The sequence below is a fragment of the Aptenodytes patagonicus genome, chromosome 3, assembly GCF_965638725.1.
Source record: "Aptenodytes patagonicus chromosome 3, bAptPat1.pri.cur, whole genome shotgun sequence".
NCBI classification, from domain to species: domain Eukaryota; kingdom Metazoa; phylum Chordata; class Aves; order Sphenisciformes; family Spheniscidae; genus Aptenodytes; species Aptenodytes patagonicus.
Window position 1 is genome coordinate 36,583,299 of NC_134951.1, and position 20,630 is coordinate 36,603,928.

The 20,630-nt window shown below is 37.4% G+C and overlaps 1 protein-coding gene across 1 annotated transcript; it reads left to right on the forward strand.

Annotated features, from left to right (window-relative positions):
* On the forward strand, positions 1-20,128 carry DDX43 (DEAD-box helicase 43). Its single transcript, XM_076335447.1, has 16 exons — positions 1-340; positions 980-1,035; positions 1,422-1,554; positions 2,923-3,030; positions 3,565-3,646; positions 5,341-5,497; positions 5,576-5,694; positions 5,965-6,075; positions 7,490-7,631; positions 11,185-11,285; positions 12,072-12,159; positions 13,767-13,894; positions 14,460-14,569; positions 15,298-15,436; positions 16,226-16,313; positions 19,901-20,128. Exons 1-16 carry the CDS (start codon positions 1-3, stop codon positions 20,006-20,008), a joined length of 2,010 nt encoding a protein of 669 aa, XP_076191562.1. The 3' UTR covers positions 20,009-20,128.
* Positions 20,129-20,630: the final 502 nt, after the last annotated feature.

Consider the following 20,630-nt stretch of genomic DNA (forward strand, 5'->3'; position numbering starts at 1 on the left):
ATGTCTGACTGGGACACGAGCAGCGACGAGGATGCTGGCGCGCCAGGCCGGCCGCCATCTTCTGCCGCCGCGGTCGGGCGTCTGTGGCAGCCGCCGGCGACCCCTTCGCAGAGCCGCGCCTCCGTAGAGAGCGGCGGGGGACGAAGGAGCGCTGACTGGCGGCGGGAGGCGGTGGCCAGCCTCGGAGGGGAGGAGTGGGAGCCTCGAGGCGTGGCAGGCTCCCGCGGCCCGGGAGAGGTGACGCGGCAGCGGCTGCCCCGAGCTGCCGCCGGCCAAGCTCGGGACGCCGCGGCGCCCCTGTGCTTCCACCTCGATAGCGCACTGGTCGGGGCTCTCATAGGTAATAACGGCCGCACCCCCACTACCCGGGGTGCTTGGCCCCCTGAGGTAAGCGGGTGGGGGAGGGCGAGAGGACCCGGCCGCGGCGAGGTTTGTTTGTGTGGGGCCCTAACCGTCCCTCTGTGCCCGAGGAGGTGCATCGCTGCCTTCCGTCTCCCTGGCTGTGGAAGGGCCCCAGTGCCTTGTGATCCCCTTACATCTTTCTCGCCTGGGGATGGCAGGATGCTTTTGCAGAGTACTGGCTGAGGAGTGGAGCTCTCCCGCTCGCCAGGGTAGCCAAGCTTTTACTCCCTAAAGTGGTTGGGTTGATGTCTGTTTCTCATGGCCACCAGTCTGTAAGTGGGCTGAAGCCCCTCTTTAGTCACGTGGAGGAAGGGTGGCTTGAGCTGGTTTTGCTGCTCCAGCTCTTCAGCTGAGGTGCCTTCCCCTGCCACACGCACCTTGTGTTTTGTTAAATTTCCAAAAACGTTACCTGCGTTTACCAATAGTTTGGAGTCGCAAATTCTTTTATTTATGGATGCATGCATGCATATGAAGGTTTTAGGTTTTGGTCACAACCAAACTACTTACAGTTACCATGTGTAGTTTTTGACAGCTTGGCCTAAATCTCTCCAATACCTGCCATGTATCTTTATAACAGGTCAGGGTGGAACTAAAATAAGAGAACTTGAGGATTCTTCAGGTTCCAGAATAAAGGTACCATGTGCTGTATGTCATCCAAGCCTGGACTCTGTTGGGAACATACTTGGTTTTACTTTCATGTAAAGCAGAGTTACTGCAGCAAGTTGAAGAGTGTTGCAAATAGCTACAATAATTCTTCTCTTTGACAAGAATTGGTAAAAAGGAAGTGGAATTGAGGGTTTAACTTGACTGGTGTATGAAAGTAGGAAAAGCTTACTGATTTTTCTTTCCCCCCCTTAAGTATGCATTAATTTCCCTTTCTTTTAGATAGGGAATTAAAGGGCCTTTACCTGAGAAGTTCAAATTCAGAAAAAAATCAAAGACTGTTTTCAATATATGTTCTTCTATAATGTTTATCTTCGCAGTATTAAAAAAAACTCAGTAAGGTTTTATGAACATAGGTTATAAGGGGAACTTACGAAGCTGAAGTAAAGATTTTTGGCAGCGTTGCTGTGCAAAACAAAGCCAAGATGTTGATTGACGATGCTGTTGCAAGATCGGGACAAAACTACATTAGAGGTGGGACTGAGAAAGGTAAGAAATGTGTTCTGGGGGAGAAAAAAAAAAAAAAGCTGTGGATTGTCTTTCCATATATTTGGTAGTTTGCTGGAGTGTTTTTATACTGTTAGTATTTTACCGAAGTGAATTAAGTTTCACCTTGTTCTTGGATAATGGCATAGCTCCTTAAAACAGAAATATCTAGACATCTTCCCTTCTCAGCTATGAACAATTTCCCCCCCTCAAACTGCCAGACTTCAGTGAAAATCTGTTCCTTTGTGTTTTCAACAATTTGAATGAATGTAGAATGTTATACTACTTGTTTCTTGCATTATCAGTCCCATTCCCCCAAAATACAAGTACTGGTTCTAGTTTAAGTTTTAATGTAGTATCTGTGCAGTATTAAAATTCAACAAGCTTCTATAAATGTAGTCTGTAAAGCAAATGTACTGATTATAGCATGGACAATGCTGACTTCTTATTATTTTCATGGGAAGTTAGCATTTAAGATTTGATGTTGCACATCATGCCTCACTTTACTAGGCTTTATTTTGTTAACTTTGTCTGTTACATGGATATATAAGTAACAATTGTATGTTGAGATGCTGCTTATGTTATTGGTATTTGTCTTGTTTGCCTGTGCAAAAAGTCATTGGGAGCACATACAACATCCATCATAATTGTTGATCTGAGGCACTGATGAGGAAGAAGGGATCTGAGAGTTGTGTTCCAGTGTTAGAATAAGGAATGGAGTAGTTGTGAGTTTTGATTTTAGAAGTGCCCCAGAAGGTGGATGAGTGTGTTTCAAGAGGCTAGAAATAGTTAACACTTCCTTAGTATGTGCGACTGTGTCTTCCCCATGTTTCCTGTTTTTCCAGTAATACATAATTGTGTTGCCATTTATATCTTCAGTGTAAAACCTTTCTTTCTTAAGAAGTGTTAGCCTCGTCAAAAAAGAGGTATAGAGTGTAACTACACTGGGACTTTATTGTGGTGACATTGGACGCTTTAGAAGTAAACTGTGCTCTTGTAGCTGTTAAAAATAAAGCTTTCTGTCTGCATATCATCTACTGGGTTCACAAGATTTTCAAAAGCCTGCTGCATAACAAGCCTTATTTATAGCTGGAGAAGCAGCATTTTGGAACCTGTCATTGCTTTCTTTAAGTAGCTAAAGATGTTGAAATGCTTCTTTTTTTTATCAGAACTGGATTTGTACAGGTTTTACTGATGTTTCAGGCTAAGACCTAGGGAAGAAATTTCTATTTAAATGCTTCATGTCCATTCAAAATCACATAAGAGGCCTAACAACAGATAAAGAAAATAAGGTATTTGTTTTGAGGGGAGTTCGCCCCCACCCTCTGACAGATTCCGTCAAACAGCAGCATTTTGGTACTAACTCCGCAGGAAAAACCTTGGACGTTATCAAGAGTGAAAACAACCCAAAGAAATCGGTGATTAACTGGGCCTCTCTTCGAGAAAACAAAGCTAAATATGAAGCTATGAAGTGGGCAGGTTAGTCTAAAAATTTTGATTGTATGGTACTTGTCTTCATATGATAAATCTGTTGAATGCTTAAACATTTTTAATTTTTGCTTTGAGATGACTGAATCTTTCAATGTCCAAATTAGTTAAGTATTTGCAGTGAAGTGACCATGTCAGCATTTCTCAGCATGGTCATGGAGGACACTGTAGTTGCTTACTTAAACTTACTACTCAATTGGTATTTTTACTTCATCCTTTGAAAACGCTGTTGTTTTGTGTGTGGTCGCAGCAAAAATCTGAGAACTGTTAAATATTATACTATATATGTTAGTAGAAATTACTTTGGAACTTGAAAATGTGGGGAGGTAGTTCTTTTGCAGATACTCTGTTTGTCTCAGCCTTTGTCTTTTACATGAACAACAATAGTCTTCCACTGCTTTTGACTGATCTCCTAGTACAAGGCACTGTCTGGGTTTTGGGATTTCCATCTTAAGCTTTAGCAGACTTACCCTGAATCTGTAGCATTTCTTACTGACTCAAGTTTACTTTTTCTGATTGTTTAAGACTTGCCTCCGATTGAGAAAAACTTCTATAAAGAATCATCAAGGACTGCATCTATGTCACAAGAAGAAGTGGAATTGTGGCGGTAAGATCATTTCTATAGGGAATCATCTGCTTGGTAAAAATAATTATTAAGGTATAAAGTCCAGAAAGTGGGAGATAAAATACTGAGACAGAAGCATTAATCTTAGAGTCTTGTAATAACTTAGATCTTCTTATGAGCTCTTTCTTAGGAGTTAAACAATAACTAGCAGATGAGATTATATTAGTTGGTTGGGAAATTAACTGTAGGGATTAGCTGCTTCTCTAAAAGTGTTTGATCTAGTTGACTTTCAGAAGGGAAAAAAATCAAGACAGTTCATTGGCTTTTGGCTGTTTCTTTGCATTTCATGAGACAGCATGTTCATGTTTTCTAGGTCCTTCCAAATATTATTGTTCACATGTTGAATACCTCTTGGCTGCCATTTTTTCCCATATATTTTAGTCAAATACCATCTTCAGAACAAATTTCACCTTCTATTACTGTTGTCTTCCTGTCTGTGTATCTATCTTGTCTTTGCAAGTACATCCTGGTGAGTACGTGCCTCAGTTACCTGTATCCGTTCATTTTGATCCAGCAATCTACATCATTACTTTGCAAGAAAAGCAGATTGTCTGTTTCAAGTGATCGGTAATAGTTTCAACCCTTTTCAGTAGTTCTGATGAAGTTGGTAAATGTTCTTGAAGTGTTACTTTTATTACTTTTCTTTTTGCGCGGTGTCTGTTTTTGCTCTTGCACGCCCACCAGAGAAACTTTGCCACAGTGAGCGAAGCATGGAATTGACACCTGTTTCCTTAAAGTATATGTACGTGTTATTGTTCAAGCTAGTCAAGAGCTACAGAAGGTTGTTCTGTAGGTTCAGAACATGCATTGAGGAATAGCGCTTGTGTGATAAAGGAATGTTTGGGTTTTTTTTTCCTTTTTCATCTAATCTGTATGCTTTAAGGAAAAAGACAGTAATTGGAAAAAAAAAAAATTGTAAACATGAGGAGAGGTTGAATTACCCGTTCTTTTCCTAGCCCACACCCCACTTGAAGTAAGACTATTTGCTGAATGGAATCTTTAAAAGAGTACAGGACTGGAATGAAGATAAACTATTTATGCATATTCATACCTCTTAATTGGGGGGAGCGTCAGAACCTCAATTTTTAATGTAGCTTTTTGTGTGTGGTGTTGTGTTTTGGGTTTTGTTTGTTTGTTTTTTGATGTTTTGGGTTTGGGTGGGGCTTTTTTTTTTTTGGAGCTTGTCTTACTGACCACGTTCTTTTTTCTAAATTGTTCTGTTTGTGTTTTCTAGAGTATCCAGGGGGCTACTCTGAAAATATTTCGGGAAGGCTTTTGTCAGAATATAGGGTTCTGACAAAGAAGTCCAATCCATTCCTATGAGTTCTAGGTTGTCTTTAGGTTTAAAAATTTGTCACAGTTATTTAATTTGTAATAGAGTATAATTGAAGTCTAATATGACAGGACTGCAGTTCATGTTAATATCCATATATAACTTCAAATTAGTCATTCTTAAGAAAGAATGGTAATTGATGGCTCCAGGAGAAGTGTTTCTGTAGTAAGGCTTTCTTAAAAGTTAGAAGAATACTTATAAGTCTCATTCAAGAGCCTGAACTTGTTTTTTGTTGTTCCAGAAATTTAAAAAAAAAAAAAAGTCAGAAAGGCAGTCTTTTGTTAGCTCTAATTTTTCAGATAATGAGGCTTTAAAGCAATTGCACTTCTCTAATTCTATACAGGAAAGAAAATAATAATATAATTTGTGATGACTTAAAAGAAGGTGAAAAGCGCTGCATTCCCAATCCTGTTTGTAAATTTGAAGATGTGTTTGATCATTATCCTGATGTTATGGCTAATATAAGAAAAGTTGGTTTTCAAAAACCTACACCAATTCAGGTACTTCTTCAATTTTGATGACTCTTTAACTGAAGCTTAAGAGAAAAGTACATTTAAGTATTTGTTGTTTTATGTTAGTCCCAGGCATGGCCAATCATACTCCAAGGAATTGATCTTATTGGTATAGCACAGACTGGTACCGGGAAGACACTAGCGTACTTAATGCCTGGATTCATTCACTTGACTTCACAACCAATGTAAGGACTACTCACATGTCTGACTTGTTTAGCTGTGGATACTTCCCCCCCATCATCCCCCATGTGGTGGTTTTCTAGTAAAGAAGATAATTTTTTTCCAATTTATGATTTATTATAGACCTGGTGGAATAAGTACCAAATTTGTCACCATAGATACCCTTAGTAGCAGTGTACTGAGAAAGTCTAGAACAGCATAAAAATATTCAATGTCAGATGTGATGGACTTTGCCTAGCCTTATATACCCACAGTCTAAAGATGCTTTATTGCAGATCCAGAGATCAGCGTGGGGGGCCAGGAATGTTAGTCCTTGCTCCCACTCGAGAACTGGCACTTCAAGTACAAGCAGAGTGTTCAAAGTACACGTACAAAGGAATTAAAAGGTAATCTTATTTGTCACTTGCTTTTTAAGTATTTTTTTCCTACCACTTGTGGCTTAATTCACCTACTAAAATAATTACATTTGCTAAGAGAGGAGGGGAAGGTAGTAAATGCAGAGTTCATATTTTCCCAGTTTTTAGAATGCCTGTTTTGACTACTCATGGTGAAAATCTATTTCTTACATAGTTGGAGTTCTCTGTGTTATAGCTTTCTCTGTTGTTTCTTGTCCTTCTGTGTGGACAGCTGAAAAGAGTCTGGCTGTGTCTTCTTGGCACCTTGCTGTTAGGTAGCTGTAGACAGCAATAAGATCTCCCTGAGCCTTCTCCTCTTCAGGCTGAACAAATCTGGTTACCAGCTTCTCACGTCATGCACTCCATCCTCTTGACCATCTTGGTAGCTGCTTGCTGGGCTTGCTCCAGTATGGATATGTCTGTCCTGTAATAGAGGTGGGGGGTACAAAAACTGGATATTGTCCTTGAGGTGTGGTCTCACAAGTACTGAATAAAGGGGAATAATGAGTTCGCTCAGCCTGCTGGCTACCTTCTCCAGTAGTACACAGCTGGCTTTCTTTTCTGTGGGGTTACGCTGCTGAATAATGTTCAGTTTCTTGCCCACCCAAGTCTCTTCTGCAAAGCCATCTTCTAGCACGTTGGCCCTCAGCTGTGGGGTAATTCCATCCCCATCCTTGCTTTTGTTGAACTTCATGGGATTCCTGTCAGCCCATTTCTCTAGCCTATTGTGGTCCTTCTGAGTAACAGCCTAGCCCTCTAGTGTATCGACTGCTCCCCCGATTTGGTTTCATCCACAAACCTGCTGAGAGTGTAGGTCTTCATTTAAGCTGTTAAACAGACATTACTGTACTCCAAAACTTAGTTTTAGGGCTCTCTGGTAACTTTGTATAGCGTTCAGAATTAGTCTTGTAGTCATCAAATACTGAAATGTACATTCTGCTTCCTTCCCAAAAATACTAAGGAGTTTTACAGAGCGTGTTAAGTTTGTGTGTAAGCCTAATCCCTTATCGAGTGCGTTGATGGTTTTAACAGGAAAAACATCTGACTTCTGATGGTACTGTTTAGAAAGTCATGCATCCTTTCATACGTTCGTCTATTTTTGGTGTGAATATTTTCAGAATAGCCCAAAACATACTCGTAGCTTAATAGCTATCTTCCTTCCTTTCATGATTACTTTCACTGCAGTTTCAGCAGAAAGCTAATGCTGAACTGATGAGGGAGTATCATTCAGTGTTAAGTCCACTATTTACTGTGATACTGTCAGTCACACTTACTGTATTCCTTCCTCTTGGTAATACCAGATGATACTCTTTAAAATGAATCAACATGGTGGCATTTATTTTGAAAAAGATTGACTTTAGTTGAACCGTAATACACTGCTTTCATAAAACACTTTATTTTTCAGTATTTGCATATATGGTGGTGGGGACCGAAAAGGACAGATCGACGTGGTTACCAAAGGTGTGGATATTGTTATTGCTACTCCTGGCAGACTGAATGATCTTCAAATGAACAACTTCATAAATTTGAAGAGCATAACATACTTGGCAAGTAGCTGATACGGAATGAGTAATGCACCAGTTGCGAAATGGTTGGCTTAGTGTGAACTTAATCTTTAATGAAGTTTTCTTTAAACTTTTTAAGTCTTAATTACAGTATATCTTAACACTGAGATTGCTGTTGGGGGGATGGTTCATAGTTACCGTAATTGCATTGCAGATGTGAGAGATTCCCTAGAAAAAAAGTAAAATAGGCTTCTGGCGCAGTAAGCATTTTAAAGATGCTAAATTGTTATCTCACATTACTGATGTTTGCTGGTTTAAAGTTCATGTTGTCAAGATCAGTTATTAGTGGATGAAATGCCTTTCCCAAGTTGTCTTTTCATTTTCTTTTAAATGTTACCAATGACTCAGGTTCTTACTAGAACTTGTGCAGTAAGAACCAGTGGCAAACAGATATTTAAATGTCTGGATGACTGACTTTCTTTTGATCTCAGTGGGAAAATAGCCATGTAAACATTGTTATGAATCCTTATGTCTTCATTTCGTTCCTGCCTCTTGCTGTGCTGGACACTTAAAACCGTTGCTATTTTGTAATATACTTTCATATATTCAAATTATTTCTGAGTTGTCTGTTTAACTGGTGACTTGTTGCCTAGTTTGACAATTTGGCCTGCTTTCCCTCCCTTATCTCCACCCCCACTCCCCGCAAAGGGTTAAACTCTCATTGTGCTGTAACAAGTTAGCTCCAATTCTAGCTAATACTTGTGAGCTTACTGGCAGGCCAGTGGTGGTATAGCATCACTAGACACTTGGCCATCTGGGGAAAAAAAAGAATATTATTGGAAAGAGTAGCCTCATGTAGAAGAGAAACATGTAATCGCTAAGCAGAAGGAAGAAAGGCCTGAAAACCTGCTTTCTGAGAACTATAGGAACATTAGTAATCTTTCTCTACCAAAGTGAAGTATGGTCATACTGCAAGCACACACTGCTTTGTAAATCAAAGAATATGTATGTAACCAAAATCAGATGTTTCAGTATGTGCAGGATATACTGTAGTATGACATTACTAAAAAGAATTAGCTATCAAATTGAAAACTATGATGATGTAAAGCAGGAGAAAACCATTTGTTGTTGTACTACTAGCAGTCAAATATTTTCAAAAGATTGAAACCAGTGCAAGGACCGTGTTTTGTGAAGTGGTTAATGTCTCATGCCTCAGACTTCCTGGAAATGCTGTGCTTCTTTAGGTCCCATATGAAAAGTTGGATACGCAAAATTCTATTTTTTTTAATGTTACCATATATTTTTCCTTGCACTGTCTTGTACTTTTTAATATATAAGATGTTTTCTGTTTCCACAGCTTCATTGTCAATTTTCAGCCAACAAATAATTTAATTTTGCAGCCTTATTTCAGAGAAGAGAGGGGTATTAGATTTCAACTTTAACACCTTGGATGAAGAATGCTCTTCATTGAAGAGCTTCATTTACAGTTTTCGTTTAAAGATATTGATGAGTCTTGTGAATGCACCCAAAGTGCACTGAGTATTATTTGCTGATATTATATAATTGTTTCCCAAAGGACTTCCAAGGTCAGAGACTGGGATACAATTGTTTGTTTAAAAAAAAAATACAAACAAAAAACAAACTCTGTTAGAGTTAATTATATTTGAATATACACTGTACAGAAGGTGAACTGGAGGCAGGGAATTTGTCTTCTTGCCTGACAGAACCATCAAGTGAGTTGCAGCCTTGATTCAGACTTTTAGGAACCCATTTATTCAAGATAAGCTGCTGTTTTTCATGATTTCAGAAGAAAGACTAGGAAATTCTGTCATATATGGCCTTTTGATCATTTACAATACGTCATTTGAAGATTGTTTTCTGTTTTGCTGTGTCCAGTGTAAATCGGTATTCATTCATCAGTAATCCACGTGCTTTTTTCTTTTGACTTTATGCTCATAAAGCAGAAGTAGGGGAATTGGAGTTGTGCATGAATAATAGGGAAGCATTTAGAGGAAAGAGTATACTAAAAAAAAAAAAAATACAAATCATGAAGTAGGATATAGAAAGTAGATTAGAGTAGTCTTTTTACTCTTCAAATGCAAAAAAATAGTGTAAGACTTACCAGTAAGTATTTAAAGCAGAAGAAAGAAAATAACTTTCACACGAAGAACTGACTTGTAAGAATTTCTTGCCAAAAATAGAACTGAAATGAATAATAGTAACAAACAAGTAAATATGTATAGATAACAAAAAATGTAAGATTATGTTAGCTGGGGGGAGATTTAGCTTATAAACCAGGACCCAGCTATGAGGCGTTTGGAAAAAATAGTGCTAGTATCTATCTTATATCTATTACAGCCTTTATTCTTTATTAAGCAGCTCTCAGAAATAAGGAAAGTCAACTACCCTGATCCATCTAATACACATACTTACATGCTTTCTGCTCCCTTTCCAGCAAAGTACCAGCGTGCTTAATAGCTTAGAAAGCTTCTGCTGCTGAAAGGGGCATAATAGCCAACTCGTATATATAAAATTAGTGATGTTTCAGCCTTGCCATTGTATTAGAATCCAAGTAATTACTGACATCTCCATGAGTCCTTTGAAAATAAAGAGAATTAAATCAAGAACGAGAATTCTTATCTCCTGTCTCTCAGCTGATGATTTGTTATTATTTCAGATATTTACATAGATAATGTACTAAAAACCTTTAATAGAATAAAACATCTGAAAAGAATGGAGCAGCAAAACCAGGACAGTAGAAAGGGATTATCATCAAAGTCTTATGTTTCCACCTAAGTGACTAGAAAATGTCAATACTTAAAAGCATGATCCATATAACTGATGTATATAAACTCTATTTGAAAATTAAAGGAGAAAAATCAGTCTTGGATGGCAGCCTTCTTCCTTTGTATGTCAATGTTTTCAGAGTCTCAAGTGTGCTTGTGTATTAGAAAAAAGATCAGTTCCAAATAGTTGTACTCAGACCTTCAGCTCACTTGTTCTCTTTTGGTTTTTTTTACCAGATGAAACAAGTTTGAGCTCTGGGAGTTCTGCAGTGTCCTAGTGTGAGCCAGAATGTACCGTCTGGCTTTATTCTTACTTCTAATGAGGAACTAAATTAATAACTGATATATTAGTCTGGTATGAGATCTCTAACAAGGTAGAAATGAGATTTCCCCTTTAAATTACTAAACATTTCTTACCTGAAAGTGTGTTGTGTGGGGTCCCCCCCCCAGGTTTGGTTGGCTTTGGTTTTGTTGGGTTTTTTTTTCTGGTGGGTTTTTTTTTTTTTAATTCTGTGCTTAATTTTAGGTACCAACCAAAATATTGTTGAAACAAACAGTTGTTTCTTCTTCATTGACTTTAAGTGCTCTTAAAGGTGCTGTGGATTTTCTTCTGCCTGCAAATGTATTACTAAATGAAAAAGCTTCAAGGAAATTGAGGAGGTGAAATAGAAGTTGAACAGGTTTTGCAATACATTACGGAGTGGATTCTGCAATTAAAATTGTTGCCATTAAAATGGTCTGCTATGTGATGCCTTGCTGAAACCCTTATCTAAGGAACTAGACATAATAAATAACCTTGTTCTGAGCAGGTTTTAGATGAGGCTGACAGAATGTTGGATATGGGATTTGAACCTCAGATAATGAAGATCCTAATAGATGTGCGGCCTGACAGACAAACTGTTATGACAAGGTATGTGAACATAATAGTGCTCAGTACTTGAACACTGTAAAGGCAAGGTTACTGAACAAGTTAACTGCAAAACAAATGTGTCAGTTTTAATAAAACTTGTGTTAGCCTAAATGGGAATGGCATCAGTTTTCTTCCTAATTCTGTTTAGTCAGTCCTAATGAGTCATTTGACAATTTTATTTTCATTTCTTACCCCTTATCTGATGTTTTGCATTAACTATAAAAACAACTGAGTTCTTCCCAAAAAGGAAGGTGTCCTGGGAGTGCTAGAATTTGCCATATCAATTTGAAATGCCAATTTCCACTTCTCCATCTGGGACCAAACGTGCATCCTAACCTTCTGATCAGTATCTGTACTAATCTGTACCTGGATTAATTTTGAAATTATGCAGCTTTTGGGAGCTTAACAATAGAATATCCCAACAATAATTTTTGTTACTGTATTTTGCATTGGAGCTGTTGTTTTAGAGAGAAAAACAGACTAGAAACTTTCTTCTTGGGTATTATTGAACTACTAAACTCACTTTTGGCTTCATTAGAAAGGCTCCATAACTGTTGCCTGTACTTTTAACCTAGAAAGTTATCTTTAAAGCTTGAGTGCTGTTTACTAAGAACTTCTTAAGATTATTTCGAAGTGTTATATAAGCTCACTACTGTTAGTGCATACTGAAGTGTTTCACTGGTGTATAAGAAAGAAAGGAAAGAAGAATGCGATGAAACTAATGAATTGGAGAAGATTTTGCATTCTGTTTTCATGTGTGCGTTTTCCTCTTCACCTCCTGTTTAGTGCTACATGGCCTGATGGTGTTCGTCGCCTAGCGAAATCCTATTTGAAAAATCCTATGATTGTATATGTTGGCACTCTTGACTTAGCAGTAAGTCGTTCTGTTCTTTTTTTTTTTTTTTTTTCTTTTGGAGAAGAACCTACAGTTAAACCACGAAATACTTTGCTTGTAACTGTATGTAAGTAAATGCATGTAACTTCAAAATCAATCCAAACTTTCAAAAAACAGCTCCATATTACTGTTTTAAAGCTTCATTAGAAGTTTAGAAAGAACTAAAAAAAAAAAGTAAAGAACTTTGTTCTTATGTTTCTGTAACAAGATCTTGAAGTCCTGGATCTTCAGTAGAAGATGTCACAAGCGGCATGTATCAATCAAATTGAAGTTTGAATATTGTACTTCACAGTGCCACGTGTTCTTGCCTGAACCTTTGTGCAGCCTTTCTTCTGTTCAGCAAGTTCTTGTTCCTTACTTTTCCTTCTGAAGGTCGTCTTTCTAATGCGTACAGATACTTATCTGGATCTGTGTTTCTTAACTGCTGCTTTCTCAAAGAGAGTGGAAGCTCTCTACTAAACTCCTGGAGGGCACTTGTCTAGAGCAGAAACCTACATGTTAGAGTAAGAACTGTCTTTAAAGTCCAAAACTTCTAATGTGTAGATGTAGTTGCATACTTGTCATGCTTGCGCAGCTATGTGTAGTTGGCTTCAGTACCAGCAGAATTTACAGAAATAGTAGTTCTTCCAAGATCTCCGCATCCTGGTCCAGAGATTGCTTTCAGTTTGGTTCTTAAATTACGAAATTTTCCTTTTCAGATCCACTTTTTGAGTGATAGGGAATGAGGAAACTTAGTATCCAATACACTTTTAGGGAGAAATAGGGGGAAAATGTACTTTTCATCTGTTCTGTTCAGAAGTGCTTTTGTCAAAGGGCATTACTTGTCAAAGACAGAGGATTGGAATTTGAAAGATAGCAACTGCTAATGCAGCTCTCTTGTCTAATGCATTCATCTCTTTTACAGGAGATTCTCTTAATTGAAGAGGTGACCTCTGGGGTGGAGGGGGGAAGGGTTCCCATGTGGAGAGAGAATCTTTATATGTACTTGACTGATTCTTCAGCCCTTGCTGCAAGATCATGATGCAGTGCCATGAGAATGTCTAGACCTTTGTACTACTTATATAGTATACCTTAAACATTCTGTGGCAACCTTCAAATATAATGGAGTAAAGTTTTTTTTTTTTTTAATTAACAAACTGTTGTTGGAAGAATTGGACATAACTGATAATTTCAAATAGATAACAATCTTCCTTAAAAGCTTGTCCTTTCAAGTAAGACTGCCATTGTTCCAACTTGCTCTAGAGTAACATAAAATATACTAAAATTAAGTACTTCAATCTGATTTTCACTAATATTAGGAATAATTATTTCACCTCACTAGTCTGTTCATCTGTACCTTCTAAATCTCTGCAAATACGTGATTTGGCAAACTGCTTAAAGATAAATTTTTACTATTCCTCTAAAGCAACTAGGAAACAACAAATAAACCTGCATTGTTTGAACTCCAAACTGATGTATATTTTGGTTTTAAAATAGTTTTTCATAGTATCATGTTACTAATTTTATAACATCGTAATATGGGAATTAACAGAAAAAATATTATTCAAATATGTTTCTACTTAACATGCCTTTTTGCTGTTTAACAGGCAGTAAATACAGTAGAACAGAGAGTTATTGTTATCACCGAGGAGGAAAAGAGAACTTTCATGCAATACTTCATTGACTCTATGAAGCCAAAAGATAAGGTCATCATTTTTGTGGGAAAAAAACTTACGTATGTAATCACTTCCCAGTATTACATCTGTTCACTTTTTTCTAACAGAAGTACTGGATAGTTTCTTAGTTCACATAATAATTACTAAGTGTAACAGCTCTTGTCAGCAATGTGTTGGTAGTAGTAGTATTTTTATTTATTTATTTATTCATTCCTCCAGACTGACTGGTAGTTTGTATCCTTTTTAATATCATTCGTGGTGGTGGTGGTAAATCTCAATTTCACATAGTTAAAGTAGATATTAAGATTCTTGGGGATACATTAATGTGATGTACTGTTTACTTTCATATGCATACAAGACCTGATTGGTGGAGGGTGGTGGTCATTGTACTGTATCTGAGCTTTTTGAGTGAACAACACAAAAATCATCTATTATATAAATAAAAGCAAACATTTATGTGGGGAATAGTCTTGCTTTCATACTGTTTTATAATAAATACCAGCTGACCTAGGTGGGGTTTTGTCCTTAGGCACACGTTTAGCTTTTGTTGTCACTATCTTTTGGATCTAAATCTAGATGCTGCGCTTACTTCTTTTTAAGAACCATTGTTTTATTTCATCCTAGAGCTGATGACTTAGCAAGTGACTTTGGTCTCCAAGGAATTCCAGTACAGTCACTTCATGGTAACAGGGAGCAGTGTGATCGAGAACAGGCTTTAGATGACTTCAAGAAAGGTATGTTTGTACCGAAGTACTGGTTTGTTTAGCCCGGGTTTTTAAAGCTTGTCATGTGCAGAACTTTGTCTGTTTGTAAGTGCCACGTCTCTTCAGTACCATCAAAATGAAAATATCAAAGAGCTATGAATGATATGGTTACTTTGTTAATTTGACAAAAAAAACAGCAAACAAGAAGAGATTGCTCTTCAATAAAATTTGGAATGTCTAAGCGTTAAATAATTTAAAGTAAGGCTTATTTTATTTTTGAAAACTCTGTGGGAAAAGTCAATATTGTGTTAGTCTACAGAATGGTAAATGTAAGTGTCAAATGATGGTGCTTTCAGTGAAACAGTTCTGCTCTTGATTATGCCAGTAGGGTTATACTTTGGGGTTATGTGATCACATGCTAATAAAACACAGAGTAGCCCTATGATAAGGATGCCAGCTGAGAATATAGTTGCTGAAGTCTTCTGTTCTTTTCGGACTCTTTATATCAGCTAGGCATGTTTCTTGGTTCTCCTGCACCCTGCTGTTCTACTTGTGAAATACAAATAACAGTAAAATGACATTTTGAGTGCTTACTTATCACCTCGTGTTTGAAGCTAACTCAGTGTGACGTGCAACAAGAGTATTTTTCCTTTATGTGTTAAGAATAAGTGCATTATACACTAGAAAACCAATAGACAGGAGTATATTTTCTGTTTATTCCATAAACTCCCATTCTCTCTCCGTTGTACTTGTTTTAGGCAAAGTCAGAATACTGGTAGCTACTGACTTAGCGTCCCGTGGCCTTGATGTGCATGATATTACTCATGTTTTTAACTTTGACTTCCCTCGCAACATTGAAGAATATGTTCATAGAGTAGGTCGTACTGGAAGAGCAGGGTAAGTGTTTACAAGAAAATAGTAATATATTGTCAATATTTTATGCACTGCATGGGCGTTTCTCTTGTCAAGTGCTAGAGCTACAGGTGATGTGGAGTGGGGGAGTGAAGACTCCAGAGTCTATCAAAAGTATGTTTCGGATAGTAACACGCTGCTTTATTTTGAAATTAGTTCACTGTTAAATTTAAGGCAAACAAGTTTTCCACTTTTCTGTTATTTCATTGAAGGGGATGGGAATGAGGGATGTTTGAAAGCTGGTTTAAATGTGGGGAAGAATTACAATTAAAAACAACTTCTGTGTAGATACTCTGAAATGTCACGTCCTTGTTTCTCTCTTCGTGAGCCGCTGAGTTGTTTAGTTTCCTAGACAGCCCATTGGGAAAAACATATAAATTCAAAGTTTTCAGCCTATCATGGTGGTATGGTTTGGTGTTGGGACTTTCGAATGCTGCAGGTTGGCACAAGTGTGATATTTTTTTTTTTCTTGTGTGTTTATTTTAATCATGACATGAATGTATGTCTCTTCATACTTAAATATGTTGTCTTTATGCTAGGTTTATTGTCTAAAAGTCTGAATTAGTTGTGCCTTTGCTCCATTTTAGGTGAATTGCCATATTCTGATCTTTATGAAAAGTTGCTTTCTGTCATGTGCATAGTAAATACTCAAGCCAGTTTTATCTACCAGTTCAATAATATTGCCTGTAGTATAATTTATTACTGTATAGGTCAGTAGGAAAAGCCTAGCAGCAGCAGTTTTGAAGATCAACAGTTATTTCATTCCTTCTTCAGACGTACTGGGGAGGCAGTAACGCTTGTCACTAAGAATGATTGGAGGGTTGCATCTGAGCTGATTGACATTCTGGAAAGAGCAAACCAAGTAAGAATACGTCTTACTGGGTAAGATTTATACTGGTTCTGGGTTACCACCTGAAACGGCTCATGAAGGTCTAAGCCTACTTAGACCTTTCTTGGTAAGTGTTTGTAGTGTCTTGGGGAAAAAAACGAGTACTTAAGTATCTCTTGTCCTGGGTATCCTTAGCTGTGTTTTTTACCTTACAGATGAGTCCCAGAAAAGAACAGGGAACTCTTAATCAAAGCCTTCCATGTCCAAAGAAAAAGTAACTAACATACACACACACACATGGGGGTCTGCAGAGGAATAATATGATCCATTTTATTTCATAATATTTTATTCCAGTATTTCACTTCTGGACACATGTACCAATGTTCTTGTTTAACAGTGTAAATATTAACAATATTTATATCAGAAGAAACTCAACTATCTTTCAGTTTATTATATCTGACAGTTGTGATAGCTTGGAAAAGTACATGCAGATATCTTTCTTACAGATGTTTGTAAATAGTATGGGAAATTGGACTGGAATGTGATTTGTTTCCTTATTTTAAAGAAACTTTTTTTTTCTTGCTACCATATCTGAGAAGCCAGAGACAATTATGTTGCTCTTTCTTGCTGTAACAAGAAACAGTATTTTGCCTGACTTATAGTAAAACCCCAGTTCATGCCCTGACTTAAGTTGAAATTCTTTCTTTTTTTTTTATTATTATTTGGGGGGATGGGAGTTTGAGTACAAACCAAATGGCTTTTACCTAGGACCTGTGATTGTTACTGTGGACACTTACTCAAACTTTAAACCCTGAGTTAGAACTTCACCTAAATCTTCTGTTTTACAACTCTTCTTTGAAAGATGTTATGCCACTTATTGCAAACCTGATAAGATGCTTTTGAGGGAGGGAAAAAAAAAAACCAACAACCAAGAGTTGTCCCCTAATAATTTCTTAAAGTTGCAGGTGGGGGGGGGCAGGGCATGTTTTGGTTGGTTGGGGCTTTGGGGGTTTGTTGGTTGGTTGTTTGGGGGGGGTTGGCTTTTGGTTTGTGGGGTTTTTTTGGTTTTGTTTTTGGGTTGGTGGTTGGTTTTTTTTTTTTTTTTTTTTTTTAGAAAATGTAAGAGATTAAACCAGTAATGATAATTTGAAGCCACTTAAATAGAACTTGGAGGTGCCTTATTCTGTATTCTGAGTCAGCCGTTAGTATCTGTGCCTTGTCTACTGCTGCAGAGTGTAAAGTCCCCAAACTTTTTTAACATGTGATAGTGCAACCGGGAACGGGTCTCTGAGTTCAGAGGAGAAAAGAGCATCTCTGAATCCTTACTTTCAAGGGTAACTGTTAGTCACAACATTCTCAAACTTTTAGTTATAGCTGATAGAAGGGAAGTATCCATACAGGCGGGGGTTTTTCCCCCCCATGACAGTGAAAGTACCATTACTTCAGTCTGAAAGCATCATGTAAAAGGGAAGGAGAGTGACTGAAAACATGATCTGAATGTTCGGAATACTTCAATTTCAAAATGAGTAAGGTGCATTTGTTAGCCAGATGTTTTCCATGATTTTGAATGTACAGATAATCTCCCTAAAGAAAAACAGGCAGAACAGAAAGATTTCTGTATCACACTGTGGGGATCTTTTTATATATATATAGCTTATATAATAATAATAATATAATAAGCTTAATAAAGCTTATTAAGAAGCATGGACAAGATTTATTAGGGAATCAGGTGGAAAAACACTGATCTCTGTAATACCAAGAAGAGTGTTACATATAAATTATGGCATCTTTATTCTTGTCTGTTTTCTCATTTGGACTACCATACCTAGCTTATATGTTTAGCAGATACACAGATTGTCCCTCTAAAAATCTTAACAAAGCACTAGTACTGGATACTACCTCACTGAGATTTTTATGTTCTGTATCCTGGCTTCTTCCCGCTCTTTCCTTGTGCCTGCTCAAAAACTGCTCTCGCAAGAAATTGTTGCAGTTTTAGTTGGAATAAATTCTGTGTCATGCTGTAGGAGAGGATCTGATCTGACACTGAGGAAGAAAATTATCCAGTGTTTCAAGCGGATACTAATGTTGTCTCGTTACTTCTATCTCTAGTGACACAAGTCTGTAAGTGACTTCCAGCTAGAGAGATGCATCATTCTTCACGTTGTTTTTAAAGTGTCTAAAATGTAGGCAGAATAGACTGTTTCATAGGCATCCTGTTCTATGGACTCCTGACAACCAGGGCAGCTGTTTACCAGTAAGGGCAATTCAGCATGTAAAATATGTACTAGCGAGCTGACTCTCATGCCAGCTTGAGAAAAGTTGCCGATAGCAAACGGCAAGCATTGCTGAATTACAAAGCCTGACAAAAGAAGTTGGAACTGGAGTTGGAACCTTCCTTCTCCACCAGGCCCTTTGTCCTGGATGCATTCTTCACCTGTTCAAGCATTGCCAGGTCTAGGTGTTTCTAAGGAGATGTAAATATTTAAATTAGTTTGTACTGTACTGTTTGCACTGTATTCGTGCCACTCGTGAAGGGACAAGCTGCAGAGACTGAGCAGTCACATTAATCTCATGCTCACACGCGCTGCAGAAGCTTGCTCTTCACTCTGTGATCAGGAAACTGATTCTGGACTGGGTATCTTCTACCTGCTGCACGGCTACATGCTGTAGCAGATTGCTGAAGCAGGCCGGTTTTGATAGATGAGTGGTCTAAAACATCTTCTGACAGTACAGTCACCCGTACTGCTTTTTGTAGTAAACATTGCATTAATGTCTGCATTATGCCTGATCTGGTTTAAGAAGACTTGTTGGACGCTGCCTTTGTTCCATGGTCTATAAGAATGGTATGTGGGTTTTTTTCTTTCATTCAGTGATCAGCGTCACTTAACCTAATAAAGTCTGTCTGTAATTCTTTGCATCTGGCCTCAGTCCTTCCGAACATGAGTAACTCTGAGGTGACAGTGTGTGCTGACGATACTATTCACCTCCTTTTCCACATAATTACAAACATGCCAAAAAACACTGTGGATCTTGGTAAGATGCCCTCCTGACCTCGCAGTGGTGGGAGAACTGACCACTTTCTCTCGCCCTTCTTTTCTTGTGTTTTTAGCTTTGTTTTATCCATGTGAGAACCCTTCCTATGGCAACGCTTTCTTTAAGTACCAAAGTTTCTCTTCAGAGGCTCTTAAAACTTCCAAAAGGAATTTAATATCAATCATAAGTGTGACATTCAAATATATATAGTATGGTATCACCTTTTAGTGGCATTGGACATTTTTTTCCAGCAGTCTGTTATCACTGAAAGATACATTTCTATCTGAAATAATGCTTTAATGAGCTGGTTATATGTTGTCATCAGATATGGTGATACTAGCATACATATGCAATTGAAAATCCAGGGACACTGTGCTGATTATTTTTCAGTATATTTTAGTATAATTTTATGTAAAAAGATTTCTCCATGCATCTCTACAGAAAAGACAATCTGCAAAGTGACAGGAGCCAGATAAATAAGAATATCAAGTTTGGGAACATACAAATCGATAGCATTTTTGTAAAGCAGGGTCTAAAAGTTTAGATTTATTTAAAACTGACCTTTTCTTGTACTGCTTTCTTATCAGGTAGTTCCTAATGAGCTTATTGCAATGGCAGAAAGATACAAACAATTTCAAATCAGAAAAGAAATTGAAAAGGATATACGAAGACCTCCGAGAAAGCCCTCAAAATAACTGTAATCCCTTGAAGATACTGAAACAAAGTAAGTGATTATAGTTAGTGTTAGCATCTATGGGCTTGAATTTAGAAGTTTCTCTTCAGTTGATTGTTTTCTGTACCTTTCCTATTTAAATAAAATGCTTTTTAACAAGTGGCTTAGAAAAGAAAACTGGATTAACTTTATATAGAAATAAATCTAGTTTTGCACTTGGACACTATTTTCACTTAAGAAAAATTAATTTCATTATTTTTTCTTGTTTGATGTGCATAGCTTCTAAAGCCATTATCTACCGGTTAAAAACAAATATTGTGGGTTTGTTTGGTGGGGTTTTTTTGTTGTTGTTAAATGCAGTATTACATATTCTTATATTACATATATACGTATATACATATATATGTGTATATACATAATTACATATTTACATATAAAAATGTAAAAGATAATTTTTCCTTTTATTTTCAGAGAACTGGATTAGTGAATGTGGGCAATGTTTGTCAGTGTGGCTTCAAAATACTCTTGCATTGATACACCATATCTGCCAGTGGTATGCAAAAGTATTTCCAAGGATAACTTAGTTATTTGAAAACTGCTATTTGCAGTAACTGATGTTTGCTGAAGCAAGTATTTTTTTTAGT